Genomic DNA, 12,046 nt, shown 5'->3' with positions numbered 1-12,046 from the left:
CTCTTGATGACGTAATTAGAACCTTATCCTTACATTTTGAATTTCTGGCGGCTATTTTGAATGGAGAGATGGCTGTCATTCTGCGTGAACTGGAAATAAATTCAGTCTAACTAGGACAATTTTGGCACATTCATCTATAAAGGCGCTTACCACAGTATTATAATCATGTTTTCTATGGCCGCCATCTTGAATTTCAACATGGTGGCCTATCTAATGATCCACAATTAGGAAATAGCTGTACTGGACCGTTGGACACCACAAGCATGTGCATTCTTGAAAATTTGATGCTTCTACAATAATTGCAAACTGAGATATGGGTAAAAACGCTATGGCGGCCATTTTGAATTTCAAGATGGCGGCCTACAAACTCTACAAAGCAAGCCACAATATCAGAAAATGATATATCAAAGTGTCTGACATTATAACAATGTATTTTGCACCAAGTTTGAGGTTTCTATAATGCTCACTTTATGAGATATGGGTAAAAATACAGCTTGCTATGGCAGCCATTTTGAAATTCAAAATGGCAGCCTACAAATTGTATCAAAACAATCCACAATATCAGACAAAGATTTATCAGAGTGTCTGACATCACACCCATGCATTTTGCACCAAATTTTAAGCTTCTACAATGCTCACTTTGTGAAATATGGGTCAAAATACAGTCTGCTAAGGCGGCCATTTTGAATTTCAAAATGGAGGCTGAAGACGTGGTCAGAAAAAATGGAACCAAAGTTTTTTGGATTCAGCACCCCCAAATTGACAAAGTTAGCGAAAAAAATCAATTTTGGCACGAAAATCTCACGGGATTACATAGTAGCCTCTACTATTTCTTCGATTGCCGACAATAATTTTTTTTTTGCTCTAATAAAGTAATGAAGAGGTGTTGTCATTAGGCTAATTGAGAGAATGGCTTCATATTTTTCATCATATCTTTTCCAATCAGAGATAAAATTCAATACAAAGGCTAGGTGTGCTCAGCTCTCCTGGTTTCCCTTACCTACCAGGAAATAATAAAAATAAACAAATACACCCCCAAGAAAAACCCAACAACAACAACAACAACAACAATTTCAAGAAATCACGTTGGTGTAAGGATACGCACATCTGAACCCATAATGATATCGATAACAGTAATAACGACTGTAATAAAATAAGTAGCAATAATAATATCCATAATGACGACAGTGTTAATGTATATTCATTTCCATTTATTTTTCGTCACGTCACGAGAACTGCTACAATTATTTTCTACTGCATTCTAACACACGCGTACCATGTCTTGTATGTGGTACTTGCTATCATACAGTGTACATAGCACATTCACCTGACAGATGGTATTAATGCATTCACACAAAACAATGAGATGGACTCCTGCCAATTGATGTCAATTGACGGACCATTCTGGTCACCTGGTCTATTGATACGCGTGCAGGTTCATTATTTGTTTGAACATGAATTCCATTAATGCCACGTCGGGCAAGCTTCTGCATTATGCCGCTTTGGGAAAAAAAGGTGAAATTACTTAGAAAAAGAAGGTCATTTGTACCAATGCTCAGATGAGCTAATTGCCGGGGCTAATTGTGAACTTGTTTATTAGCAAAATAAGACGTGCTGGGGGTACCCAGTTCGTTGACATGGTAGTGAGTCAAATACTCGCATCTGATGGTTGCTGGATAGCTGCTGCCATAAAAGCCATCGTTGTTGCAACTTATTGCAATAAAATTGTAAAGAGCTTTATGAAATAGCGCTCAACAATGACGATCAAAGTCAAGCTGGTTTATCACTATTTTATGCTTTTTCCAGTCAGATATCATATTTCAATGAAAGAAATCATGAAAGACGAGAGAGGCAATACCGTTTCTCACGTTTGAACAATGCTACCATTGGTCTGATAAGCTCTCTATTACAAGCGAAGAAATATACATTAGATACACAAAGTCTCACTATGATTGGCGCACCAACACACACGATAACTATGATAAAAGACAAGCACTAAGACAGAATGCTGTATTAATGCATTACCAACACTACAAAAGCAAACCACAGGCTTGGGCAATCTGATATTTAATAGGCTAGTGCATAGAAAGAAGTAATCAAATAGAGAAATGGAACAAAACAAATCTAACAAAAGGCACTCCAATACTTTTTGTGGATCTTTTTAGCACCCTCGTATAACATTATACAGGTGTAGTTCTAAACTGCCTCAAACATCATTTATTAGGCCTTACTAAAGTACTTTAGGCAAATCGTTTTCTCTCATTTATTTTATCATAATAACTGTTAATTTGAGTGTAACATGTGGTTTATGTTGTTGTTGTTGTTGTTGAGTTTTTTTTATACATTTGTACTAGTATTTGAGAAGTATTTACTGTATCCACGAGTATTATTGTCCTTTTCTTCTCTATAGGGCCAAAGTTGTATCCGTGGTCTGTATCGTTATCTATACACATGATCCCTATCGGAATCTACGCTTAATAAGCTTGCTTTAAACCAGGTCTCATCGTATTTCTTTTGCAGTTCTTTTACATTTTCACTATAATCCAATTTGATAAGTAACCGTCATAATCATGTTAATAATATCTTATTATACATCCAAACTGGTTATCAGATTTATTTCTATTACCATTATTTGATGCAGCTTTCATTGAGAAACATGAAATATGAATATTGAAATGTAAGAATTAAAATTGAAATAAGTGAAAAACTAGCAAATACAGATCGTAGGCTACACAACGAATTTCGTAACATATCTTATTTAAAGACTTAAAGATTATGATTCGTGTTCCGAACGGTGCTTGTAGACTACAAATCGTTGGTGTTTAGTGTCTTCACGCGTTGCATAACCCTCATCACATGAGCTCGGTTGCCAACCTCTTCACAAGGTTTATGAAGATGATCATCGCCTTCATTGTCATTGCAAAGGAAAGGTGAGTCCAGGACTAAAAAGGCGTGCTCGATGCGACCGCTCTCCGTCTTCAGTTTGCAGAAAAACAAACAAACACACAAACAAATTAACAAAACAGGACGTTGAATATAATATGATATAATATAATATAATATAATATAATATAATACAATATAATATGATATAATATAATATAATATAATATAATATAGTATAATAATATATAGATCTTTTTAAACAGTGCAATCAACAACGACAGGAATAAACATTAAATGTGAAATTTTATCACTCGGTAAATGTTCCGAGAGATTCTGATTTATTCCGCAGTTGGATAATTATCTTCTTATAGCATTAAAACGTTAGTCTGTGTTTAGTCTATGTTGTTAGCCAGTGCTGTCGTTTTGACATTTCTAACATTCTCTTTTTGTCCAACATTCTTAAGAAAGGCGTATATGACGATAGGGTGTATCTTACGATAACGTGTAGTTTGGTGCGGCAATTATTTGAAATACAGACGGCTTTTGGCATGTGCAGAGTTAATAGCGTCAGTGAACATTAAAACAAAAACTTCCACTGTTCAGAATAAGAGCTAAGGGAGTTACATTCGCACACATTGTACAAAGAAAAGAAAGTTAGCCCACTATTAAAAGGTCAATTCAGTTGTACTGACAAAATTGCAAGTGTTCTTCTTTAAGTCCTTAAGTGTCTTTAAGTGGCTCGAATATCTGATTGGAACTTGCACGGAGAATGTAACTTGAATTGTTATTTCATTAGGGTGATAGAATATCAAAACATCATAAATATCAGTAAGAATATTTTCTTCTAAAGGGGAGGCTACAATAATAAAGTCGTATGCAATGGTTGTACGCATGTTTTACAATGTTAATTTACCGTCTGAACCGCGATTGCATCTTCAGGCAACTGAAGAAAGCGTGAAGCACGGAAACCAGCCTCTTTCATGGATTCCACAGCACTGGCGATGTCTCGACTGATCACCTGTTGCTCCCCATACGTCAGATCACGCTCATTATTCGAGATCCAGTCACGCATGCGCAAAGGTTTGGGATTCGGCATAGGATCAAAAGGTGTAATGAGCGATGGCGTGCTCTCCTGGAAAATGGTACTCACTGAAATCACAAAAGAAAAGAGAAATGACGTAGATACCGAGATATAAAAATGATCGTAGCAATGTTTGATTAAAACGTAGGCCCTATCTTCCTGACAGATCATCAACTTCTCGTTTTTTATCATAGCTACACTATTGAAGGATACGTTATTAACAATCGATTATACGTCACACTAAATTTCTTAAATCGAAATTATAATGACAACTGAAGGTTAGTATTTTTGTCCAAATTCAACACCGACAGACGCAGATCTCGATGAATTTATATTCCTAAATTTACATGCATCATTTTGACACTGAAGAAAGTGAGATTTATGTTTACATATCATTTCAATGTGAAAAAAACTATATAAATTTGAACTGAACTGAACTGAAACCTTTTGTCTTAGAATTGTCCATCTGACTGGATGTGTTTGATTTCCTCGTGCCGTGAAGGGAAGATAGTGTGTAGAGGTACGGATTGAGGGACGAGTTGACCGGGAGAATAAAGACAGCAGTCCAGGCATACACCTGCAGGATAAAATAAAATATAAGAGATGGTCCACGTAAACAGACTTGAATGATAACGCGATTTCTGTTTTGTCATTACACGTTATTCATGATTTTTTTTTATCATTTAGTTACCTAAAAAGAGAAAGGAAAGACATACGTGTGATATGTCTCATGATCTTTACTTCAAGATTCTCTAAGCTCGCAATTGCTATTTAAAGTCCTATCAAAATGTAGCCCAATATGGTACGAAACATGGTATTCTTTTTTTAAATTGAATTGATTGTTTTATTGTCCACAAGGCGAATGTGGAAATGCGCCTTCCACCAGCATTACATACAAGAGATACAAACAGATAACAATTGTTCATTGAACAACACATACGACATATATTTTATTTTCCTTCTTGTCACGTTACAATTTTAAATTAGTTTACACCATCCTGAGTTATGGAAACACATACAGTGTAATGGACAGAACATTGAACGTAGAAAATTCAAAACGACGCTAACCTGAGCTGAAATGACGAGTTTACTGGCAGCAGACATGAGGCCCATGATTATTATGGGCATCCAGCAAATCAGGTCCGTACCGACAATCAGCGCCATCTTGGATGCAAGCTTGATCTCCTCAGCTAAATGAGCGTTGACTTTAGATCCCTTTCCTCGTTTTACTATCTGCTGCTTGGTGAGTTTGATGGATATGTAGATGGCTATATAGCACAGGAGTGTGATGAGAAACCCGACGAAGTTTGCTCCAATGAAGAGGGAAATGGAGTAGTGCCACCCAGCAGGTCTGTTGACCGTCAGAGGTAATGCTAGGCATACACCTGACTGCCCGTAGAAATTCCCCTCTATGTAGGCAGGGATAACAACGGGTACGATGCTCACTAGTAAGGCTAGACTCCACATGATGAACTCAATAAGACGAGCCCGACGTACCGTCAAGTGGAGACCTCTTTTAAAGGGCGCCACCACATGGATGCATCTATCTACACTGATCATCATGATGAGACAGACCGACGCCTCGCTGGATACGACAGATACCATACCAGCCACTTTGCACACAATACTTGACTGCCAAGCCTCGGCATGGATTGCGTAGTTTCCTCTAAAATATGCATCGGCTGCGGCGATCGTGATCATATACAAACCCATCAAGAAGTCTGAGATGGCAAGATTGGTGATAAAGCTGGACTGCACGGAAGTGCGCGAGTCTCGGCGAGATTTAAACATTCGATAGAACACGACAAATCCATTGCCAGCGAAGGCACTAGCACCAAGGATCCAGATAAAGACACGGAGAATGTTATTAGACATCAGATCCTCGCAGGATGAAAATTGATCACGTGGTGCCTTGCAGCCGTCTGCGTCGGTTAGTCCAGACAGACAACAAAACACGTATCTGTCCGCGTGTCTATGAAGAAAGCATAACGTAATAGAACGGTCAATTCCTTCAACTAAGCACATTCTATGACAATGTTTGATTTTCATTATTTTGTCCGCGTGTCTATGAAGAAAGCATACCGTCATTGAACGGTCAATTTCTTTCAGCGAAACATATTCTACGACAGTTTTTGACGTTTCTTATTCAATGAATTTATAAATACATGTACGTTGTAACATAAATGACCTCATCATTTCTATTACAAATACACTTAAATGACATGAAGAATGCGTAGAATGGCAATGCCTGTGTTCATAACTTACAATCATAGGCGCATTAAAGCATATGAAAAAAAAAGGTGTGAAAGCCAGCTCTTATCTCTATCATCTCCATCTTTTGTTACATCATTTAGTACGATTACTTTATATGATTATTTGGATCTACATAGTGACAAGAAACAAAACTCACATCACTTTCAGACTCTGCAAGCCATGGAATAAATCCAGTCCTGATGTTGTGAGCCTGATAGAAGTCTCACGAACATCTCTAAGAAAAAACAAAATAGAAAGCGTTGACAACAACAAAAATACAAGATGGAATGTTCCATCACTTTTCTTCGATTCTCTTGATACCTTTTTCCATACAAGCCTTGCCTCCCATCATGTAATTAGGCGTAGATGCTTGAAAAATTGGCACTTCCATATAAACTAATGTATTCCCTTAGACTTATGCGACTTGAGCACATGTTTACTTAACACCGGACTTCAACACAACGTCATGCAATTACAAAATACACAAACGGTCTCAAATGATTATACAAAAAAAAGTCTCCTAACATAGAGCTTACTCTGCAGCAAGCCGTAGACATGTTAAATTGTAGCTTGTTTTTAATCTGTATAATGCATAGCAACATGTGGGAACGTTTGGAAGTTTATGCCATAATTTCGAGAATTGTATAAAGGTTCATTGTCACCAGATTTCCATTGAATTCAGAGTTTCTTCAGCTATTTTGATACAATCATCGTTTTTTATCCCCTCGACGAACTGACTATATCATAAGGCTATTTATGATGAAAGTTTCAGCGATACCAGCAAGCCTTTTAACGTTGCTTTTGTGGATTAGCTTACAGTTCTTGCAGATTTGACAAATTGTAGAAGGTTCCTGGACTGACGTCATCCAGTGGATTGCCGTGGAGATTCCTGTTTGAAGAGGAGGAAACGATTCTCACAAGATATAATTATGCCTCATGTTAGACTTACCAATGATCTACAGCCGTTCACAATGATATCACCTTGCATAACTTTGGTCTCTTTTTTTTTCTGTTGCTTATCCCCTTAGTGTCTATCCATATTTTGTGCAGATGGCTTGCATGTAATGAATGGTGTGATGTTACGTAACAACGCATGAAAACACATGAAGATATTTTATAGGCCTATTCATCACTTGATAAGGACAATACGTGTGTACGTTGTACGGATTACAGCGGTAATTACTTCATTCAGATTCCCATATTTTCGAATCTCTCCACAAGAGCAAATAACAAAACGTAGTCATTCAGATAATGTTTTCTGATGATAACAGCGTTTGGATTATTGGTAAGAGGTAGTATAAAAGCAGTATAAGTGAGAGCGGTATAGTAATTGAAATTGTGAGTGAATACAGGGAAGAACGCTGAGGTATACTCACAATTTGGTCAACCTCTGTAAACCGCGGAGTGAGCCTTGAGCAAGCCGGCTTATGTTGTTACCTGACAAATTCCTGTTGGTTAGAGATTCAATGACATGGTCATTGGTAGCATGCAAGGACAAGTTCACCTTCACAGATTCTGCACATATATGTGTATTGAGTGAATGTAACAATATCGGTAGAACGCATTAGTGAAAGTTTGAGGAAAATCGGACAATCCGTTTAAAAGTTATTTTAATAAAGTTTCTGCGCAGTCATTGTTGGATGAGAAGACTACTACAGTTTATGATATCTGTGTAGATCAATATAAGGAAAATATAAGGAGAATTCCACAAAATTTCATTTTTTAAAGCACACATTCCCTAAACTTATTACTGATGCATGTTAAGGGTAATAATTATTATTCCCCCTACCTTCTGAAAGAGGCAAGTCAAGTGCTCTTTTATTATGAGCATGTAACATCACAAGCCGCAGTTTAGTCTTCTTCTTCTTCCTTTTTTTTTATTTTCTCAGCGCTGAGAGACATTCTAATAAGATAAGCGCTCTATAAATATTGTGAATTATTATTACTATTAGTCTTCTCATCCAGCGGTGGCGACACTGAAACTTCAAAGATTCACTTATTTTGAAAGGATTGTCTGATTTTCCTTAAACTTTCACTGATGTTTCCTACTAATATTGCGGCATTCTCTCAATCTACATGTTTATTTAGATGAACTTGTTCTTTAAATGTCCATTTTAAAGAACTTTTGGGAGAGGTGAGTTTCCTTGAGTAGAGATACAGATCCACGATTTATTGTATGCCAAACTTGTAAAAAGACTGTCGCATCGTCTTACCAGCCGAACTTTCTCTCGAATCAGGAGAAAATAGTTTGTGTTTGACAGTCGTAAGTAATACTTCGACACACTACTCCTCACGAGTTTCCGATAAATAGGCCTACGTGTACGATGTAACTTTTCAACCACAACGGTTGGTACTTACAAATGCAAAATGTTGCCGTTATCGACGAATGATCCCGACACGATTTCGGAAAGTCCTGTGTTCTGCAAATCTCTAAAATGAGCAAGATAGAAATAACATACCAGTAGGCTTATTCATTCTATACTACGAATTGCCAGCCTACCTCATCTTATGTAGATTTTGAAACCTAATCATAGATGACAAAGGAATATAAAAAACAACAACTAAAAGTTAGCAATAAAAGCAAGAGGAGACTACACCGTTAAGAAGAAAATCATTTTTTAAATAATAATATTAATGATGATGATGATTTTGATAACAATAATAATAATTGTGAATTTATACGGCGCAGTTTCTATGAAGCATATTATACTCAACTGCGCATAACATGATATATGATCAAAAGAAAAAAGCAGATTAAAAAGAAAGTAACACGATCTAATTCTTAAGTGAAGATCTTACAATATAGTGAAATTTCTATGGAATAGCAGGAACACAGAAATTAGACGCATTTCGGCCTGATATTTGAAATAGTATGGATACTGAAAATTACGACTCAAGTCATTGTTTGGGTTTTTCATTTTGTAATCGATCTTATTCATCGGTCAACACATCGGCAGGAGAGCCGTTTAAAGAGTATTGAAGATAGAATGTTACGTTACTTATGTAAGGAAAGGCACCGAAACCATTAATTAACGTCTTTCTTTGCTACTTTGTAAACACTACGACTACTGTATCGACGTAATGCTGCATATTGCATTACAAGGAATGTGCCTCTGAATAGCATAGTCCTTGTATAAACAGGATTACATTGCACCACATTTAAGACGAAATTGAAAACTTACAAAAAGGCCAGATATGGTAAGTTGGATGGGGCGAGACAGTGTTGAGAAGTGACGTTATAACTCGGAGGATGCAATATCAGTGACATGTTACATGCTTCGCCATGTCCCTCACATGAAAGTGATCTGTATGCAAGCACATCATGGATAAACAACGAAATACATAGTCATGAAATCATTCTTGTGTTCTAAGTCAAGAAGTAACTGAATACGTCTACAGAACTAGCAAAACTGTGTCCACAATGTTATCTTAATGATCAATATCTCTGCCTATATATATATGTATATTATTTCTCCTCAACCAACTTATATGACGTGTTAAAATGTGATTCAATATCAGTAATACAAAATGAATTTACTGATGGCATTCATGTTTATTCATCTTTCTGTTTATCTACAGAAACACTCAAAGAAATACGTGACCTTGCCTCCATCTCTATACCATTATATAGGCCCCAGGATATGAGATGATATTTTACCCATTCTGGAGGGCGGATTGTAGGAACAAATAGTGCGTGTCCCAGGCCTGCGTGTGCGTTTTTTAATCTCTGTGTATAGGATAGGTGTTATAGTTTGCTGCTGTGCGTGAGCGTGGCAATAGTCATCAAGAAACCTAGGTACTCACAGTTTTCGTGTGTCTGGGGACAGGGTAGTGATGTTTGCAGTGGTTATTGAGCAGTCAAAGCTAAGCCCCTCACAATGACATCCTTCAGGACAAGGCTCTATGTCAGGCAAGAGAAAATTTCGACAGACTCCATGAATATTCTGAACTATCATTTGTTGTTTAATATGCATTTATTCTTTTGGAATTTCAATCTACATCTGTATTTGACTGTAATTACGCGCAAAATTGTACAAGAAGATGTACATTGGTTACATTTAGGAATTAACACAAATAAGTTCAACATCTGTCATGGTAAAAGCTGATGACTTCAAAAAAGACCATAAGCTAGGTATAGGATTGATATGCTAACAGAGGAAATGTTTGTAGTAATTGATTAATAAAAGAAAAGTTTTAGATAAGATTCAAACATTACAGAATAATGATCTTGAAATCCCGTTTGATGTCAAATTCATCTTGAACATTGAGGAGGTTCATGAATATTTGGTTAATGAAAATATCAAAACAACGTTTCCCGTAATTTGTGCGGTTGTCAAACTTACCACAGAATAACTCATCGTCTTTCTCTGGGCAGTGAATCACCTCATCACAAACCTCGTCTTGGGTGATGCAGGTAGTGTAACCATGGCAACGGTAACTCCCTGGTGGACAGACAAAGCGAGCTGAAGAAAAAATAAAGAAAACATTACATTGCTGTCAAGATGCATTAGAGTTGGTTCAGTATAAAGAGCATACATATTGTTTAAATACTATCCCGCGTATCCTTTCAAAAAAAAAAACAATATTTAGAGTTTCACTTCAAAAGTTCGTTTAATTTAACCGTTATCATTACATGCGCTCCGCACATAGCCTTTTATACCAGGAAGAAATATGTTGTTTTCTCTCGCTCTTCATTTTCTGTAAGATGTAATTGCTGTATTAGCTTAAAAGTTTGTTTTTTCCTAATCATGAAGCGAGCTTTAGATCTGAGACGCGAACTCTAATGTTAGACAACGCAGTCTCCCAGGTTGCACAATGGAAACAGCTGTCTCGCGCATGAGTAGAAATATATATATATATATATATATATATATATATATTTCTACCTATCCTATACACAGATAATAAAAAACCGCACACGCAGGCCTGGGACACGCACTATTTGTTCCTACCATCCGCCCTCCAGAAAGGGTAAAATATCATCTCATATCCTGTGGCCTATAAACATATTACAAAAAGCTGCATCGCTTCGGCGATCCCTCACATTTATTCCAAAGTTGATTTACATCATTTGGGTTTATGTCAGGTTAATGTGTGTGTGTGTGTGCACACAGGACACTATAGCTTCTGACCACACGAGCAAAGAAAGTTAAGGGTTTGGGACGAACACCGATCTAGGGCTTTCAATAGCTCAGTCGGTAGAGCACCGGTCTAGTAATCCGGAGGTCTCGGGTTCGAATCCCGATGAAAACCCATTTTCTTTGCTCAAAGTTTTCGCTATATATATACATATATATATATATATATATATATATATATATATGTTTTCTTTTGCCTGATTAGCGTCGTCTTGAATACGGTTCGCGTCGCATATCTGAAGCTCGGTGTAGTTAAAGTAGTGCAGGACATTCTTTAGTTAGACGTGGAGTCGTCGTGTTTTACTAACCACACTGGTCCTCATCTTCCCCGTACGGACAGTCCAGTACGCCATCACACCAATACCTCAGTGGAATGCAATACGAGCTCGGACACTTGATCATGAAGTTCGGACAAGTGAAATTACCTAGGGAAACGAAAAGTGCGAACCGGATCATGGAATCCAAATTTAATGAATATGAAAAAAGCTCTCTCTTGTGCGAGGGGGGGGGGGGGTACCCCCATCCCACAACCCCCCCCCCCCCTCCGCCTTCCATCTCCATAAACGCGCGGAACAAAAAGTCAGCGATACCAAGATTTATATAGCCATTCATATTGTCCGAGAAGTTTATTTTACTATTCCTTTGACTGATACTGTGCAAATATTCAACCAAAAGTGTGCACAGCATA

At 37.2% G+C, this 12,046-nt stretch overlaps 1 protein-coding gene across 1 annotated transcript in view; it reads right to left on the bottom strand.

The window, feature by feature from the left end:
* Positions 1–2,805: 2,805 nt before the first annotated feature.
* Positions 2,806–12,046, bottom strand: part of LOC139729639 (uncharacterized) — a 30,045-nt gene continuing 20,804 nt past the window's right edge. The window contains exons 19-28 of the mRNA XM_071640565.1: positions 11,667–11,783; positions 10,564–10,683; positions 8,579–8,648; positions 7,597–7,668; positions 7,038–7,109; positions 6,378–6,455; positions 5,036–5,939; positions 4,439–4,544; positions 3,800–4,035; positions 2,806–2,976 (exon numbers count right to left, since the gene is read on the bottom strand). Coding sequence (XP_071496666.1) covers positions 2,806–2,976; positions 3,800–4,035; positions 4,439–4,544; positions 5,036–5,939; positions 6,378–6,455; positions 7,038–7,109; positions 7,597–7,668; positions 8,579–8,648; positions 10,564–10,683; positions 11,667–11,783 — 1,946 coding nt within the window. The remainder of the gene's footprint in view (positions 2,977–3,799; positions 4,036–4,438; positions 4,545–5,035; positions 5,940–6,377; positions 6,456–7,037; positions 7,110–7,596; positions 7,669–8,578; positions 8,649–10,563; positions 10,684–11,666; positions 11,784–12,046) is intronic.

This window comes from Diadema antillarum, unplaced genomic scaffold, assembly GCF_040938485.1.
Source record: "Diadema antillarum isolate AM-2024a unplaced genomic scaffold, OU_Dant_1.0 seq00000248_RagTag, whole genome shotgun sequence".
In the NCBI taxonomy this organism is placed as follows: Eukaryota; Metazoa; Echinodermata; class Echinoidea; order Diadematoida; family Diadematidae; genus Diadema; species Diadema antillarum.
The sequence above is the reverse complement of the archived record's forward strand: the minus strand, read 5'-3'. Positions and strand labels throughout refer to the sequence as shown.